The 17,202-nt window shown below is 44.6% G+C and overlaps 1 protein-coding gene across 5 annotated transcripts; it reads right to left on the bottom strand.

The window, feature by feature from the left end:
• Nucleotides 1-433: 433 nt before the first annotated feature.
• Nucleotides 434-16,778, bottom strand: LOC128818374 (cyclin-dependent kinase 11B). Of its 5 annotated transcripts, none has more exons than XM_053997652.1 (20): nt 16,721-16,778; nt 14,980-15,112; nt 14,178-14,293; nt 13,751-13,875; nt 13,073-13,211; nt 12,396-12,526; nt 11,144-11,266; nt 9,937-10,032; nt 9,704-9,832; nt 8,861-8,926; nt 8,195-8,370; nt 7,638-7,728; nt 7,295-7,416; nt 6,888-6,993; nt 6,274-6,395; nt 6,023-6,130; nt 5,187-5,303; nt 4,796-4,944; nt 3,351-3,540; nt 434-1,294 (listed from the first exon to the last, which is right to left on the bottom strand). In XM_053997652.1, exons 2-20 carry the CDS (start codon nt 15,088-15,090, stop codon nt 1,202-1,204), a joined length of 2,310 nt encoding a protein of 769 aa, XP_053853627.1. In that variant the 5' UTR covers nt 15,091-15,112; nt 16,721-16,778; the 3' UTR covers nt 434-1,201. The 5 variants fall into 5 exon arrangements, with proteins under 5 accessions (XP_053853627.1, XP_053853629.1, XP_053853626.1 ...); XM_053997654.1 differs by having other exon boundaries at nt 8,195-8,364; XM_053997651.1 differs by having other exon boundaries at nt 9,937-10,035; nt 16,721-16,771.
• Nucleotides 16,779-17,202: the final 424 nt, after the last annotated feature.

Below are 17,202 nucleotides of genomic sequence, written 5' to 3'. Positions count from 1 at the left end.
TTCAGCTGTTTCTCCTTCAGGGCTGAGGGGAACAGGGAGTTTTGTCTTCCTGCACAGGAAAACAACCAGACTGCTTTCCCAACTCACCACAACTGCAGCACATCCACATTCCAGCCCCACGGCCTTTCCCCAGGAAAACTCTCCAAAATGGACTGGAAGTGATAAAATGTTTAGGATTGGAGTTAATCCCTTACTGGCCTGGTGCCCAGCTGTGGTTGCAGGAAAATGTGGTGTTTTCCAGATCTCCCTGTTCCCAAAACAAAGTGACAGCTTCACAAATCAGGGGCTCCAGAGGATGAGATTCCAGCATGATTCCTCCTCTCCTCTTTCCCCAGAAAGGACTGGAATGTGGCCTTGCACAACCACTAAAGCTGAATTCTTCTCTGGATGGAAAAAGGGCATATATTAAAAAAAAAAAAACTTCCACAAGAAATAAAGTTTCAAGTCTCCATATTAAATCTTTTTGATTTATAAAACAATAGAGTAATTTTGCACCACTGTAAATACATTTACAGAACAAACAAAAAAAAAAAATCTGGTCAGGGAGTATCAAACCCAGCCCAGCTCTCTCCAAGGTAACAGGATACAAACCTCAGAATTGCCATTGTTCTTTTTGCTCTAAATATATTCAGACACAAATTTACTTACTTTAAATAAAAAATAAACTCTCTTTACTGTCACCAACATCCCACTTTGCTGCATGTGAAGCAATGAAATCCTTCACACTATTAAACAATTGAAAATGTATTTTAATTCTACAAATTTACAAGGAAAAAAAAGAAACAAAACAAAAACAAAACAAACTCAAAAAAAAAAAAAAAACAAACAAAAAAAACCAAACAACAACAAAAAAAAAAACCAAAACAAACCACCCCTAAAAATAAACCAGAAACTGTTCCAGGACTGTTATTTCAAGTTGTCCTTTGTCACAGTTTGTGATGATCCTGGGGTTTTCAGGTTAACTCCAGTCCTCTAATGGAATGCAGCAGATAAACTCCACATTGATTTATAAAACAAGAGCCTTGGAATCTGTGATAATTTTTGAGTTTTTTTCACAGGGAAAAACATCTGGTGCCCCTGACACAGAACAGAACTGGGGCCCTCAAATCCACTCACATGAATGGTGCTGTGATTTTTTTTTTTTTTTTTTTTTTTTTGCTTTTTGGGGTTTTTCTTTCCCCCCTCCTTTTTCATGTTGAGTTCAAAACTTGAGGCTGAAGCCAGGTCCTGCAGCAGATGCTCCTTGATTTGTGGTGGTCAGATGGAAACCTGTGTCCTTCAGGTCATCATCACCCTGTGAAAACCAAGCACAGGGCACTGGTCAGGGGCTGGGCAGCTGCATTTACCCCTCCAAAAATCTAAACAACAAAAATAAAGCATCTCAAGATGAGAAATAAATGTTTGGTTTAGTGGCATCACAGTTAAGGTTCATGCTGAGTTATTCATAATCCTTAAATATTATTATTTCAAAATTTGCCATTGCTAAAAGCCATTTGAGTGTTCCTAGTTCCTGTAGCCACTTTTGACTGCATGAGAAAGATTAAAGAAATGGGTGTGAGTAAGTGTAAACTTCACTCATTGAGCATCTAATCCAACACACATCCTCCATGGCAGTGTTTACACCCCAAAAAAATCAACTTTTTGTATTATTTAAACTGCAAATTGGGCACAATACAGTACAGTGCCATTTCAGCCATGCTGAAACATGGAACTGGTAATAAGAATTTTCTAGAATTAGGGGCCTAACATGCCATACTTATGGGGTCAGCACAATTCCCATGGACAGATAGAACAGATATCCCCACAGAGAGAAGCCAGCCTGGCCTTTTAGGAATTCTCCAAGCCTGGAAAAAAACATCTGTTTCTATCCCCAAGATCTGTATCATTTACCTGGCTCTGGATTTATTTCAAACCCAAATTTAACAGCTTAGTTTAAAACAGTGAATATTTTCAAAGGAGAAACTGCTCTGCACTGGGATAAACCAGACATTTCTTTCTGACTGTGCCTTGAAATGATCCTGGGAGCAGAGCAGTAACTGGCACTGACTCTGGGAAGGAAAGCTGGACTTTCCCTGGCCTTTGGGAAGGAAATCTGGACTTTTCCTGCCAGTCCAGGTGAATCTCAGGATCCCAGCCCCAGGTGAGGCTCTGGAGCTGTGCCACACTCAGAATCCAGGTTGGAAAAGACCTTTGAGATCATCAAGTCCAACCTAATGGCCCCAACACCTCCTCATCAACTAAACCCTGGCACTGAGTGCATGTCCAGGCTTTGTTAAACCCCTCCAGGGACGGTGACTCCACTCCCTGGGCAGACAATTCCAGTGCCCACCTCAGCAGCTCTGGCCTTTGGGAAGGAAAACTGGACCCTCCCTGGCCTTTGGGAAGGAAAGCTGGACCCTCCCTGGCCTTTGGGAAGGAAAACTGGACCTTCCCTGGCCTTTGGGAAGGAAAACTGGACCCTCCCTGGCCTTTGGGAAGGAAAGCTGGACCCTCCCTGGCCTTTGGGAAGGAAAGCTGGACCCTCCCTGGCCTTTGGGAAGGAAAACTGGACCTTCCCTGGCCTTTGGGAAGGAAAACTGGACGTTCCCTGGTAGTCCAGGTGAATCTCAGCATCCCAAGCAAAGCCCAGCCCCAGCTGAGGCCCTGGAGCTGTGCCACATCCACCAGCACGGATTTTGGGAAGGAAAGCTGGACTCTTCCTACCAGTGCAGGTGAATTTCAGGATCCCAACAAAAGCTCAGGGCAGGCTCTGCCCCGTGCCATGCTCACCAGCATTGACTTTGGGAAGGAAAGCTGGACTCTCCCTGGGCTTTGGAAAGGAAAGTTGCACTGCTCCAGGGCAGGCTCTGCCCCGTGCCACACTCACCAACCCTGACTTTGGGAAGGAAGGCTGGACTTTCCCTGTGGTCAGGGTCTCAAGCAAAGCCCAGCCCAGGGCAGGCTCTGCTTTGTGCCACACTCACCAGCACTGATTTTGGGAAGGAAGGCTGGACTCTCCCTCCCTCAGGATCCCAAGCAAAGCCCAGCCCAGGGCAGGCTCTGGAGCTGTGCCACACTCACCAGCACTGATTTTGGGAAGGAAAGCTGGACTCTCCCTCCCACAGGATCCCAGTCAAAGCCCAGCCCAGGGCAGGCTCTGCCCCATGCCACACTCACCAGCACTGATTTTGGGAAGGAAAGCTGGACTCTCCCTCCCTCAGGATCCCAAGCAAAGCCCAGCCCAGGGCAGGCTCTGGAGCTGTGCCACACTCACCAGCACTGATTTTGGGAAGGAAAGCTGGACTCTCCCTCCCTCAGGATCCCAAGCAAAGCCCAGCCCAGGGCAGGCTCTGGAGCTGTGCCACACTCACCAGCTGGCTGTAGCCCAGCCCTCCCTCGGGGGGCCGGGGGCTGGTGCCCCTCTTGACCCTCTGCTGCTCACTCTTGGCTGGCCAGGTGGGGAACATGGAGGGGTCGATGGGCAGCGGGGTCTCTCGGAAGTACTCGTGCTTCAGCCCGTCCTCGGCCGTGATGCGCCGCGCCGGGTAGTACGTCAGGAAGCTGCCAAGGGGCACGGAAAAAAGGGAGATTTTAGCCCCCCAAAAATTGTCAGCTGTTCAGGAATGAGGTTGAGGGTTCTGTGATGTTCAACAGAATTGTGGCACTGGGTATTGGGGATGGTTCTATTACTGGTGTTGGGTGTAATTCAATTACTTTGGTGTAATTCCATTAGTTGTAATTCTGTGAGTGGGTATTGGGTACAATTCTATTCATTGGTTTTAATTCTATTTATGGTATTGGGTATAATTCTATTCCTTTGGTATCATTTTATTACTGGGTATTGGTTATAATTCTATTAATTTGGTACATTTTATTACTGGACATTGGGTATTAATTTGGTGTAACTTTATTACTGGACATTGGGTATAATTCTATTAATTTGGTATGATTTTATTACTGACATTGGATATAATTCTATTTATTTGGTCTAATTTTATTAATGGACATTGGGTATAATTCTATTAATTTGGTATAGTTTTATTACTGACATTGGATACAATTCTATTACTTTGGTATCATTTTATTATTGGACATTTGGTATAACTTATTAGTTTGGTATATTTTTATTATTGGGTATAATTCTATTGATTTGGTATAATTTTATTACTGGGTATTGGGTATAATTCTATTCCTTTGGTATCATTTTGTTACTGGACATTGGATATAATTCTATTAATAGGGTATAATTCTATTAATTTGCTTTCATTCTATTGCTAGTACTGGATATAATTTTATTACTGGGTATTAGGTATATTTCTATGACTGGGTATTGGGTATAATTCTATTAATTGGGTATCATGTATAATTCTATCAATTTTGTATATTCTATGACTGGGTATTAGGTGCAATTATTTAATTGGGTAGAATTCTGTTAACGATTGCTGCCACATTATCTAACAGAGCTGATTTTTAGGGCAGGATCCTCCATGAACCCATAATTTATGGGACAGCAGCTGGAACTACACATCCAAGCAGCTTCTGCAGGGATCTCCTCCCAGAGTTGTAAACCACTGGATATCTCAGACCCTTGGATAGCCAGATAAAAGCTCCAAAGGGATCCAGGGTAATTCCATTAGAATATTTTACAGTTTTTGCTATTTCAAGAGAGATTTTAGACATTCTATTAACACACCAAGTACTCCTGTAACACAGTTTAACTGCACAGCCTGGGCTTGATATTATAAACCTTTCACAACACAGAAAATTGTTTTCCTGCCAACAGATTCCCAAGGATCCCCTGGAATTTGGCACCCACTTGTTCATCAGGTCAAAGCCCTGGTCAGAGAGCAGAGCCCCGAATCTCTTGCGCAGGTTGTTGTAGGGATATTCTGTGAAGGTCATTTTCTTCACTGCTGGCAGCTCGTTGTAACCAGGCCAGATCTTTTCACTGGGAGTACCCAGATCCTGTAAATTAAAAATACCTCTTTAATAAATTCAGAGTGCAATCCTTTATTTATTCATTAGGAGTTGGGAAGTATCTAGAGAAAACAGACACGACAAATCGTGGTCTCAGCCTATTCAAAGTGTGGTAAAGCAAATTAAATAACTTTTTACTGAGGCTGAATCTCTGTTAAGGAACAACATGAACTACTCCAAAGCTCCTGTTTCTAAAACTAGTCAAAATTCCAAAATATTAAAAAAATCACCTTAAAAACTTTGTTAATCTGGTCGATTTCTGACTTCCCTGGGAACAGCGGCTTCTGCGTCAGCAGCTCCCCAAAAATACACCCCACTGACCACATGTCTATGGCTGTGGAATATTCCTGGAAAGAAGGGAAATAAAGTCACACCTCAGAAAAACCAGGAAGATATTTTCACTGAGTTATTTGGAGGGACGTTGTGGTTTCTGGGAGTTTATTTGGGGTTTTTTTGAGCAGAACACACACAACCGGTCCCATATCCAACTGTAATTATTTCAAATTTCTAATTACTGTGAATTATGAGCAATACCAATGTACACAAATCTTTCAGGATGAAAGGTGGAAGTCTCCAGGCTGATGCCTCTCTTTTCCACTCAAACAAAGCAGCACAGCTGACAAACCAGTGTTTTTTCTGGCAGGGCTCTTGCCACTGCAGCCCTATAGAACCCTGATTTCACCCAGATTTCAGTTACCAGCAGGGAACATTCTAGAACAGTGCCAGTGCCTCGTTCTGCTCTCAGATGTCACAGGTTTTAGACTAATTTAAAAAGGCATTTAAAATCCAGCTGCCAAAGGTGACATTTTGCCACAACCCATGAGAAATCCATCAGCATTGACCACATCAACATTCCAAGGGACAAAATCCATCTGTCACCCATCCTACCCTGTGTGTGGGGAGGATGGAAGGGTTTTAGATGTCATTAGGAGGAATAATACTGAATATTCAGGATTTTCAGCTGTGAATCAGTATAAAGACCCAAGCATGCTCACACTTTAATCATGGTTTATAAAATACAGTCAGGCTGCAGTCACTGCTCCAGCAGCCAGAAGGAGGAACTCACCTTTGCTCCAAGCAGCAGCTCTGGAGCTCTGTACCACAGGGTCACAACCACGGGGGTGTAGGGCTTCAGGGGAGACCCATATTCCCTGGCTAATCCAAAATCTCCAACCTGAAAGGGAAATAAGCAACATTTCCAGCTCTGCTCATTCACCATCAGTGCCACGATGGCCATCGCACAGAACTTTAGGTACAGCTATAACTCTGTAGCACAGAATTTGTCCTGATTTCCTCAATTTTTTTCCTAATTCTTACTTTTAAAATGCCTGAATGACTGAGCAGCAGGTTGGAAGTTTTCAAGTCTCTGTGAAGGATCCAGTTGTCGTGGAGGTGTTTGACCCCTCGCAGTAACTGAATCATCAAAGTCTTCACTTCCCCTGGAATGATAAAAAATGAATTGAAGAAAATAAATCTACCTTTAATTTGTGTTTTGTTTGTTTGGAGAACAGGGAAGGGGGCAGGAAGGAGTGACAAGTAAAAAGCACCATAAAAATGTGTCACAAAACAGCAAAATTCATTTGGGCAGCTGGAATTCATCCAAATTATGCTCAGAAATTATTGTCTCTCATAGGAAGCAGCCAAAATGAAAACCCAATGTTCTTTTCCAGTTCAGAACACGGGAAATTCCCCCAGCTCCACCCCAAACACACAAACTGGATTCATCACCAGCTATCATCACCACGAGGATCAGCCAACACCTTAATTTGGGTCAGGTTTTACAGAACAAACAGAAAAAGCCAGGAAGTGTCAGTTCCAAGGAACACAGGACATTCCAAAGCAACACATGGCACTGCCCAAAGCCAGCAGGGCCATTTGTGTTGGCCACTTTTCCAGCTCTGAGGATTCCAGGGCACTGTGGCAAGCAGTACCTGGCAGGAAAGGCTGTTTCATTGTTTCCATCAGGCTCTTGAGGTCGTGTTCCACGTAGTTCATCACAATATAGATTTTATCCATGTTACTGCCCACAACGATCTCCTGCAACACAGAACCACGTGAGCAAAAGCATCCAAAATCAGTTTTAGAAATGTACTGGCAAGAGGATGGAGGCTGCCATTGGTAAAATCCTTAGAAAATGTGTTTTTTCTACTAGAAAACAGCTCATTTTTTTGTAAGACATCAGATTCTGCAGACAGTGATGTCTATAGAGCCTTATGAGCAGCACACAACTGTTCACAGAAACAAGACCTGCCAGGGTTGCTGATATTTTTGTATTTAAAAGCCAAGAGGAGTATTTCAACAACAGAAGTACTTCAGACATAAAAGATTGCAGCCTTACTCTGACAGTGACAATATTCAGGTGCTGTGCTTTCAGAATTGTATTTATTTCTCTCAGAGAAGTAATGGGAAAACCTTCCTTCTCCTTTTCCATTTTCAGTCGCTTCAGAGCCACAATTTCATCTGCAAAGGAAACGCATTTCCCATCACACAGTTAAAAATTCACATTAACAGGTGTTCTCTCACTGATTTAACATTTAATTATCTGTCCTGTTTTGCCTTGAAAACGAGCAGCTTGCTGGTAAAGAAATATTTAAAATAGATTTTGTTCATCACTGAAAAATGCAGAATGATAATTTGCAGCCCTAAATGCCCTGAAGAAAGTGGAGGGCACTGATACCCACCAGTCTTTTTGTCCTTTGCCCTGTACACCACACCATAGGTTCCTTCTTCAATCCTGTTCAAACACTGGAATTCCTCCACGCTGCGACATCCCTGAAGAAAACACAGGGACAACATTTACTCCTCCAGCATCTGGGGGAAGGTTTTGCTTTTTCAAAAACTTCAGCAACTTCACAGCTAAAATTTAGCAGAAAAATTCAGCTATAAACCATAAGAGAAAGGTATCTTTGGGGTTTGTTTTTCATAGTTTCTAAAGGAATCCTGGACAGAGCCTGTGTTTTAGCAGATTAACTGAATTATTCCATTCACTTTTGCATAGAATAATCTGAAACACAAAGGCAAAGGCAGCAACTCAGCACCTTTCACATAATTAATTAGTAAAAATCTGATTTTTATTAGTATTTCTACACTTTGCTGTTGGCTACATAAAGAATAACCAGTTTCTGTTTATGAAAACAGATCCTCTCACAAGGATCTATTTCCAGACAGCAATACCAAGATAACAGATATCAATGATATAATTACATTTTTATCTACATTTAAGAGGGTGATTCCCTACCTGGAGGGCAGGAAGATACTTGGGAAGCTCCTGTTTCAGCTCGATGGGGGAGGAAGCTGGAGAATCAGGAATGTATTCCCCTTCTGTCATGGCATTGGAATGAGGGGATCCCTCCCCGACCTCCTCCTCCTCCACCTCACTCCCTGCAGAATCCCGGTCAAACCTCGACTCTGGAACTTTAAAGGTCAGAATCAGTCGTGGAAAGAGGAGCTGTCTGGACTAATTAAACTCAGCTTTAGGCAAATAAAGGTGGTGACATCGAGCACTGCATGGGAGAGGATGGTGGAGAAGCCAAATTTCTCCTCTTGGCAAAGGTGATGCTTTCAAGAATTCACCTGCAGTTTCCAGTGTTAATGCAGCAGGTGAGAAAAAGAAATCTTTACACCAGAATGAAAGAGACAACTGACCCAGGATGTCTCATCCTCATTCTGGGTCTCATTCTCTGATTTTGATGAGAGGACAGGACAAAAGAACACAAAATGAAAGAGAATGAAACATCAGCCAATTAGACTGATTCTCTCTAAACATAAAGCAGATTTCAAGGAATTTCTGAGTTTGACATGAGAATAGCATTCTAATCTTTTAAATATTTGTAGAAATAGATTTCTTTAGCTGCAAAAAACTCAGCCAAACACTTCTTTAAAACATTCAGTATTTGCATTGTACCAACTGGGATGTGGTTTCCATTCTCCCGTTCCTCCTCTTCGCTCATTTCCTCTTCGCTCACCTCCTCTGCAAAACAGAACCGAGTTTGATTGGAAAAAATCCACATTTCTGCAGCTCCTTGGGAGGCAAATCCCTGCTGAAATCCTCTCCTATCTCACCAGGCTCCTGCACTGTCAGTGACCAAGAGCTTCTGTTTCACCCAGATAGCAAATGCTTCCAACAGGGAACACAACTCTTATCAATTCTCTGGGAACTGGGATGTGGGCAGGTAAATAAATTATGAATATTTCTTTATTAACTTGATTTTGATCTTGATTTTGATCTTGATTTTAAAGAGAAACACCCAGCCATCAGAGCCTGCTCTTGTGCCTTTTCTTTACTAATTAATAACAAGAACAGCTGCACTCAGACACTCTCTTTCTTTACTGAACTTTGTGTTATTACATTTATTCATTTGGAAAAAAAGTTCTATCATTTGCAACAGAAAATAATTCAACATGACAAAGACATTTGGATTTCACCACCCCCCAAAGAAGTGCAAATTGTGCTCTACAGAGAATCTGATGTGCTACAGAACCACCTGAACTGCTGACCAGTCAGGGAGACAAAAATGGCTTTCAGGTTTCTGATCTGGCTTCTTAGATGAAGAATTGGTATTACCTCTACACAAAAGGATAGAATAGGACTTGTACTTGGGTTTTTTTCTTTTTAGTTATCTTGACCTGTGAGGTCTCAGCCTAGCCTAGACTAAGAGAAAAGGAAAATGTTCAAATAAAACAACACAGGATGAGGAAAAAAAGAAAATCACACACGCCTGTAGGCCCTGCTTGGTGCTATCCTCACCTGCTGATTGCTCAGACACTTCCTCAGAATTGCTTCCTGTCTCCTCCTCCTCCTCCTCTTCCTCTCCCTCTTCCTCAGAGCCTTCACTGCTGGACTCTTCCTCTTCCTCTTCTGAGCCTGATCCAGATTCTGTCCAGGAATAATCAGGCACTTAACACTTACAGGGTTTGCTCAGCAGAGAAATTAATTACATCTGTACAATTAATTACAGCTCCTAAATTGCATTCAATCACCTGAGGAAGACTCTGCTGAGCTGGTTTTTCTCTCACTGTCACTGATGTCTTGCAAGTCTGACAGAGGATCCCTCTCTTCTGGTTTCTCTTCTTTTACTGCTGAAACCACAAAAAATTAAAAACACAGTGGTAATTGAGTATCATTTCCAAGCCTCTGAATTCCCAGGTAAGTGCTTCACTTTCTGCTGGCATTAAATCAGTGCTGAATATTCAGTATTGGAAATTCAGAGCACTAAAATAAAAAATAATAATTTCACTCTGCTCAATGACAAACAGCTTTTCTGAATTGCAGAGGTGCAGGATCAACAGCCAAAAATATGGAATATTGACCTGATTTTTAAATATGATGTGCTCCTAAAGTCTTCTAAGATGAATTAAAACAGGGAAAAATGGAAAAAAAAGCACCATGGTGACAAGAATCACCAGGACAGGGTCCCTTACTGTCAGTGCTCACTGCTCCAGTGCAGTGATCACCATGAAAAATCCCTGGTGGTTGATGAGGCAGGAGTTTCCCAGGCCTTGCTGCCTGCCTCCACCTGGAATTCCAGCTGATTCCATCCTGCTCTGAGAGGCTACACTTCTTTTCACAGGTGCACACGTTAGCAGGGCAGACACAGAGCTTTCCTCCTTCAAACAAAGGCATTTTTATGTCACTTGTGCAAGTTCTCTACCCCCAGAACCTTCAGGGGGTGATCATTGTCTGGCTTGGAAAACAAAATTCACCATCTAAGCAGAGCTCTGCCTTCAGAATTTAATTTCTTCTTCAAGATGACAGAATCAGTGATGCTTACATTGATCCCTGGGAGGTCACTTTTTATAGTTTAGCTCCTAACCCCAAATCCAGTTGGAGCTGGAGTAACCAATCCCTTTTTAACCTGCAAGGCAATTCAACTGCAGGATTTTACAAATTCAGTCAGCTGCTTCTTTCACCACTGAACGGGGTAACTCATTTTGAAACTTTTCCAATTGCTAGTCCTACCCCTAAACCCATTCCATTTCTCACTTGTGCATCTCCTGCAAAACCAGCACTGATTTAGGAAAGAGATGTTCGTGAAGATTCCAGAGTTACGCCGCTGGGGCTGAGCTGGACAAGACTTTAACTGAGCACCTGGGATTTTTGTTTGAGACTAAAAATTAATTTAATTCGATTTTTACCCCAGCCCAGCTCCTGCTGCCCCCCAAGACAGTGTAGAGTGGCAGATGCTACCTGGTTTCCTGCTCTCTCCTTGCTCAAGCTTGTCTCTCTGCTGGCGCAAAGGGCTGCGACTCCAGGGTCTCATTTTTACTTTGTCTCCATATTCTTCCCTCACTGTTCTATGGTGTGCAGAAACTAGGGAAAACAAAACCAAAGAAATTGTTACATCTGCCTAATTAGAGTTGTCCTGTCTGCCACAGCCACCTGATTTGAATGATTTTCTTTTTTTTTTTTTTTCAGGGTAACGGGGAAGAGTGGGAGATGAACCTACTTAAATCTGGGAGAATGAAGGGCTTTGATTTATCTCAAATAAAATATGGATTTGTACTGCTTAGAGAAAGCTGCTGCCACACTTAAAAACAGAAGCAAGCTGCCCTGTATGTTACACAGTAAACACCCTGATTCTAAAGCATTAATGCCAGAGAAAGAAGTGGAAAATATGTAAAAGAATAAAACCAGCTGAGGTTTAGAAGGAGCTGACAGAACATTCAGAACAATAAAACCAATTAAATGAAAGGTTACACAGATTGAGCACTATCAGCATAAAGCCAAGCACAAAAAGGAGCTGTTTGGTATGAGCTGAGCAAGAAAGAGAAAGCAAAAAATATGGTTTGTTCTGCTATTCTTGAATCTTTTCCACCTGATCACAGGAATGGGCTCTGATTTTTACCTCTGAAAGCTGGGACAGAGATCCTTGAACCAAAAATGATCTGAGCTGAGATTGCAAACACCCAACACGCCGTGCAAAGAGTTCAAGTGCAGAACTTAAACTGCTCAGGCATCAGATCCTCCCACCTGACTCCCACTACAGCATTTCCCATGCCTGGAGTACTTACATGACCTCTCCCTTTTTACAATTTATTCCCCCAAATCCTTAAAACATTGAATTTTGAGGTTTCAACCTTTATCAAACTGAGTTAAACTCAGCCAAAGAGTTCAGAACCACTGGGATTGTGCTGGGTGCACACAGTGGCACCACCAGAAATCTTGTTTTTATAGGAAATCTCCCTGACAGGAAAAGGCAAAGACTCACTGAGTGACCAACTTCTCAGGATATTTAAGGCACATAATATCATCACATTGTTTTATTTCCCCATGTAAAACTTAAATTTCCTTTTCCCTTCCATGTCAAAGGCCCCCCCCACTTTAATTCTTTTATAAATTCTGGCACTGCTTTAACAAAAACCACTTTCTATCCCTCCACTGTGTCAGCAGGTAGGAAAGTGATAGTAAATATGAAGAAGATTTATGCAGAGGGAGTCACCTTCTCTCCTGGCTTCCCTCTCCTTCCTCCTCTCCTCAGCTCTCCTCTCTCGCTCCTTTTGCTCCCTCTGTTCCTTCTGCTGCTCCCGGATTTTTCTTTCCCTTTCTCTCTCCAGTTGCTCCAGACGATCTCTGGAAAATAATTTTTGTTTGTTACAAATTCAGCTCGTGAAGAGAAGGAAAACTGGTTTGCAGCACCAAACCACTGAACTCAACTTATCAACACCCCCAGTTGTGCATCAGGTGGAGTTTTTCAGCTGATCCTTTAAAAAACGGGTTTAAAAGACCAAGACCAGGAGTCCTCCACCCTATCAGGATTTAAGCAGAAATTAAGCCAGTCCAATTAATTAATCCCCTGACAATCCAGATAATTAACCTCCTGTGCAAATCTGGTTTGTACTTATTTTTTTAGGTTGGAAAAAACCTCTAAGACCATCCAATCTTTTTATTACAGTGAACCACTGGCAGTGAATTCACCTGGAATGTCCATGGTAATAAATCACTTAAAAACAATTAAAGCAAAGAACACATTCCCCATCAGACAACACATTCCCAGGAGCACAGACAAGTTTTCACTGTGGATTTTTTTTTTTTTTTTTTTGGTCATTTCACAACAAGAAATGCTCAGAGGAGGCAGCTGCTGATGTCCCTCCCCAGGGGAGGGAGGGATGGATGTACCTCTCCCTCCTGGAATGCTCCCTTGCCATCTCTCTCCGTTTCTGTCTCTCCCATTCACGCCGGGCTTTATCCTGCTCTTCTCTATGTCTCTTCCTACGCTCATGCTCCCGTTCTTTCTCTTTCACTCTGGCATGCTTCCCTTGAACAAACAGAAATCAATTTCCGAGTGTTACCGCTCAAAATAACCACCAGAAGCAAAACTTAGGGGGTGAAACTGATGGGAACTGTTGCCATGACCTCTGTTGTTTTCTAAAAGGGAAAATCCCGCTCTGGAAGGGGGTTGGAAAGCCCAAAGTCTGTAAGATTTTGCATGAATACTTGTATTAAAGTAAAAATTTGTTGTAATTGAGAGGAAGACAATGGGAATGTCTCTAAGAAGGATATTTCTTTCTTTGGCAGGTACAAAGATCAGAGGTCTTTCACTCAGTGAAGCCAGAGAGAATCTTATCAGGCTTCAAGGAGTAAAAGTGACCTCAGTGTCCCTGTCTCAAAGTGATTTCTGTCCTCTCAACCACGTTCACACCCCTGTCGTTCCCCTAAGGGCCCTAAGCACAGCCAAAGAAATGATAACAGTTTAAATTCCTCTGCCTTATCCAGCTGCTGTGTTTCCTTCAGTCTGAGTTCTTGTAATTTACTCTGCTCCAGAAAGCAGAAAGTTCCAAGAGTGGCAAGAAGCACCTTCTGCAGAGTGACTCCTGTGCCTGCGTTTCTCTTTCCTCTTCTCATCTTTCCTGTGATGGGTTTTTTCTTTCCGGGACATTTGCTGGGGTGGTTTGATAGCCAAGGAATCATCTTCTTCTCCCCTGAAAGGCAGGACAGGAATAAACTCAGGGAGTTTGATAAACTCAGGGAGGTGACAGGAGAAATCAGATTTCCTTGTTTGGAAAAGATTCCCATTTTATACTGAGCTCCCACAACAAATCAAAACTGGAACACAACACTGTTAAATCGTAACCAGCACTTCAAAAATTTACCCTGGGGTGTTCTATAAAAAGGATTTCCACTTCTGCACACTAATAAAATTTTGATTTTCCCTTCAGATATTTGAAACCCTCTTCTCAGGACGTTGAAATGTTAAGGTCTCTTTTTATTTCCTCACTCTTACCTGTCTTCCATGGAGTCTTCCCTCCTGTACGGCGAGTTCCTGATGGTGATTTCCATGCGATGGTCTCTCAGCTCCCCCTCTTCAAGAGAATCCCTCTTGGAATCCCTGTCATCTGACTGAGGGAACCACAGCAGAGAGAAAAACCCAGTGATTTGTATGGCTCAACATGAAAATAATTCAGTATTACTGAAATCTTCCACTGCTGGCTCAAGAATTCAGCCTGGACTGTAAAATCCACTGATTTATGACAGCAGCACTTTCTTAGAGCTGCATTAATTTGACATAATTAGACAAAATTGAACACTGAGGAGGAGTGCAGTAACTATTGTGTGGCTTTTTTCTGCAATAATTATTTTGTACACAGCTGTACAAAACCAAACAGCAAGATAAAAGTGATTCCAAACCCATGATTTTAACCCATTCTTCTCTAAGACCTTTAAAAGTTGTTCCTTGAACTGCAAGCCCCAGCGGATTATTTATTTTTATTTATTTATATATTTTTATTTCTTTAAAATTCATTTATTTAAACATTAATGACTGTATATAATTATATAAATTTAAGTTATTAACTACATTAATTTATCTTTTCTGACCACTAACTAAATAATAATTCTGACCAATAACCAATAACAATTATAATATTTTTGTTAAACTTAGAGACCACACAGAAAAAACTTCAGCTGACAGAGCATGAGAAAATCAGGAAAATCACCAGAAAATCAGGACTGCACCCCATTAAAATGCAGTTTTCTATTAAGAAAGCAAATAATTCCATTAAAATGAGTCCCAAAGGGCAGCTTACATTTTTCATACGTTTGATCTCTGCCTTCTCCTCTTGCTCCTTCCTTCGCTTCTTCTCCTGGAGAATCTCATCTAAAGTCTTCACTTTCCAAGAATCCTTTTCATCACCCATTTGAGTTTAAAAAAAACACCCTCTGTAAAAGGAGGAGACGTTGACAAAGCCCACAAATAAATAGAAAAAAATCGAAATAAATCTATTTTACACCCATTTTTTTCAGTGCAAACACTTAATGTTTTAGTTTTGAGTAAAGCCATGCTGGAGTTGATTTATGATGAGCCAAAAAATGTTTATTTTAAACCCAAAGGAAAGACTCTGCTGAGAGCTCAGGGAGCTACTGGAGGGCACAAAAACCAATTTATGGCCAAGGTTTGGTGCCACACGTTTAATAATGACCGAGACCTCGGGGGAGGTAACAAAACTTGGGAAAAAAAGGACACGAGGAATGCAGAATTGACGGGATATCGGGCAGAACTGCTGAGATAAGGATGAAAATAAAGCAGCCAACTGAGCTGGAATCAGCTGTCACTGAGGAAAAGGTAACTGCAGCACGACCACCGACCCAAGGAACGAGAAACACCGAGCATGGCACTAATTAACACGAGCAGAGAAACCATAATTACCCGTCAGGAGGCAGAATATTAATTAACAAGAGAACCACGCCACTTAGAGCTAATCCCTCGCTTTACTGAAAGCCCCCCGGTGTCCCCTTTGCGCTCCCGGTGTCCCCTCAGCGCTCCCGGTGTCCCCTCTGTGCTCCCGGTGTCCCCTCAGCGTCCCCGGTATCCCCTCAGCGCTCCCGGTGTCCCCTCAGCGCCCGCGGTGTCCCCTCAGCGCCCCCGGGGTCCCCTCAGCGCCCCCGGGGTCCCCTCTGCGCTCCCGGGGTCCCCTCAGCGCCGCCGGTGTCCCCTCTGCGCCCCCGGGGTCCCCTCAGCGCTCCCGGTGTCCCCTCTGTGCTCCCGGGGTCCCCTCAGCGCTCCCGGTGTCCCCTCAGCGCCGCCAGTGTCCCCTCAGCGCCGCCGATGTCCCCTCAGCGCCCGCGGGGTCCCCTCAGCGCTCCCGGTGTCCCCTCAGCGCTCTCGGTGTCCCCTCTGCGCCCGCGGTGTCCCCTCAGTGCTCCCGGGGTCCCCTCAGCGCTCTCGGTGTCCCCTCAGTGCCCCCGGTGTCCCCTCAGCGCTCTCGGTGTCCCCTCAGCGCCGCCGGTGTCCCCTCTGTGCCGCCGGGGTCCCCTCAGCGCTCCCGGTGTCCCCTCTGTGCTCCCGGGGTCCCCTCAGCGCTCCCGGTGTCCCCTCAGCGCTCCCGGGGTCCCCTCAGCGCCCCCGGTGTCCCCTCAGCGCTCCCGGGGTCCCCTCAGCGCTCCCGGTGTCCCCTCAGCGCTCCCGGGGTCCCCTCAGCGCCCCCGGTGTCCCCTCAGCGCCCCCGGGGTCCCCTCAGCGCTCCCGGTGTCCCCTCTGTGCTCCCGGGGTCCCCTCAGCGCTCCCGGTGTCCCCTCAGCGCCCCCGGGGTCCCCTCAGCGCCCCCGGTGTCCCCTCAGCGCCCGCGGGGTCCCCTCAGCGCCGCCGGTGTCCCCTCAGCGCCCCCGGTGTCCCCTCTGCGCCCCCGGGGTCCCCTCTGCGCCCTCGGGGTCCCCTTTGTGCCCCCGGGGTCCCCTCAGCGCTCCCGGGGTCCCCTTTGTGCCCCCGGTGTCCCCTCAGCGCCGCCGGTGTCCCCTCAGCGCCGCCGCGCTCCCCCCGGCCCCGCTCACCGCCGCCTCCACCGGGGACTGCGAGCAGCAGCGCGCGAGTCACGCGTCACTTCCGCCCGCCGCCGCGCGCCGGTGACGTCAGCGCCGCCTCACGGCGCGGTAATTAATTCAAGGCGTTAATGAGGCGTTAATTGAGCCGCTCCTCTCGGAACGGGGCGTTAATGAACCCGCGGGCTGTGCCTGGGCAGCAGTGAGCCCAGCGAACCGGCGGCAGGGCTGGGAATGGAGGCGTTGTCACCGCTGGGCCGCATTTAATTACAAATCGGAGTGCGGCGTTTGAATAAATTTGAATAAATCTGAATAAATTGGATTGAATAAATTTGATTCCAACCAAAAGCTGCAATTCTTACATGGAAATGAGTGAGAGTGTGAGGGAGGAGGTGACAGAGGTGACACAGGGACGGGACACGGCCCAGAACAGCAAAGATCCCTAATTACCCTAATTATGATCCCCAAGATGCACTAATTATCCATCCCCCACT

Source organism: Vidua macroura, chromosome 23 (genome assembly GCF_024509145.1).
Source record: "Vidua macroura isolate BioBank_ID:100142 chromosome 23, ASM2450914v1, whole genome shotgun sequence".
Lineage (NCBI taxonomy): Eukaryota > Metazoa > Chordata > Aves > Passeriformes > Viduidae > Vidua > Vidua macroura.
Note: the sequence above shows the minus strand (reverse complement) of the source record. Positions and strands in the feature narration are given on the sequence as shown.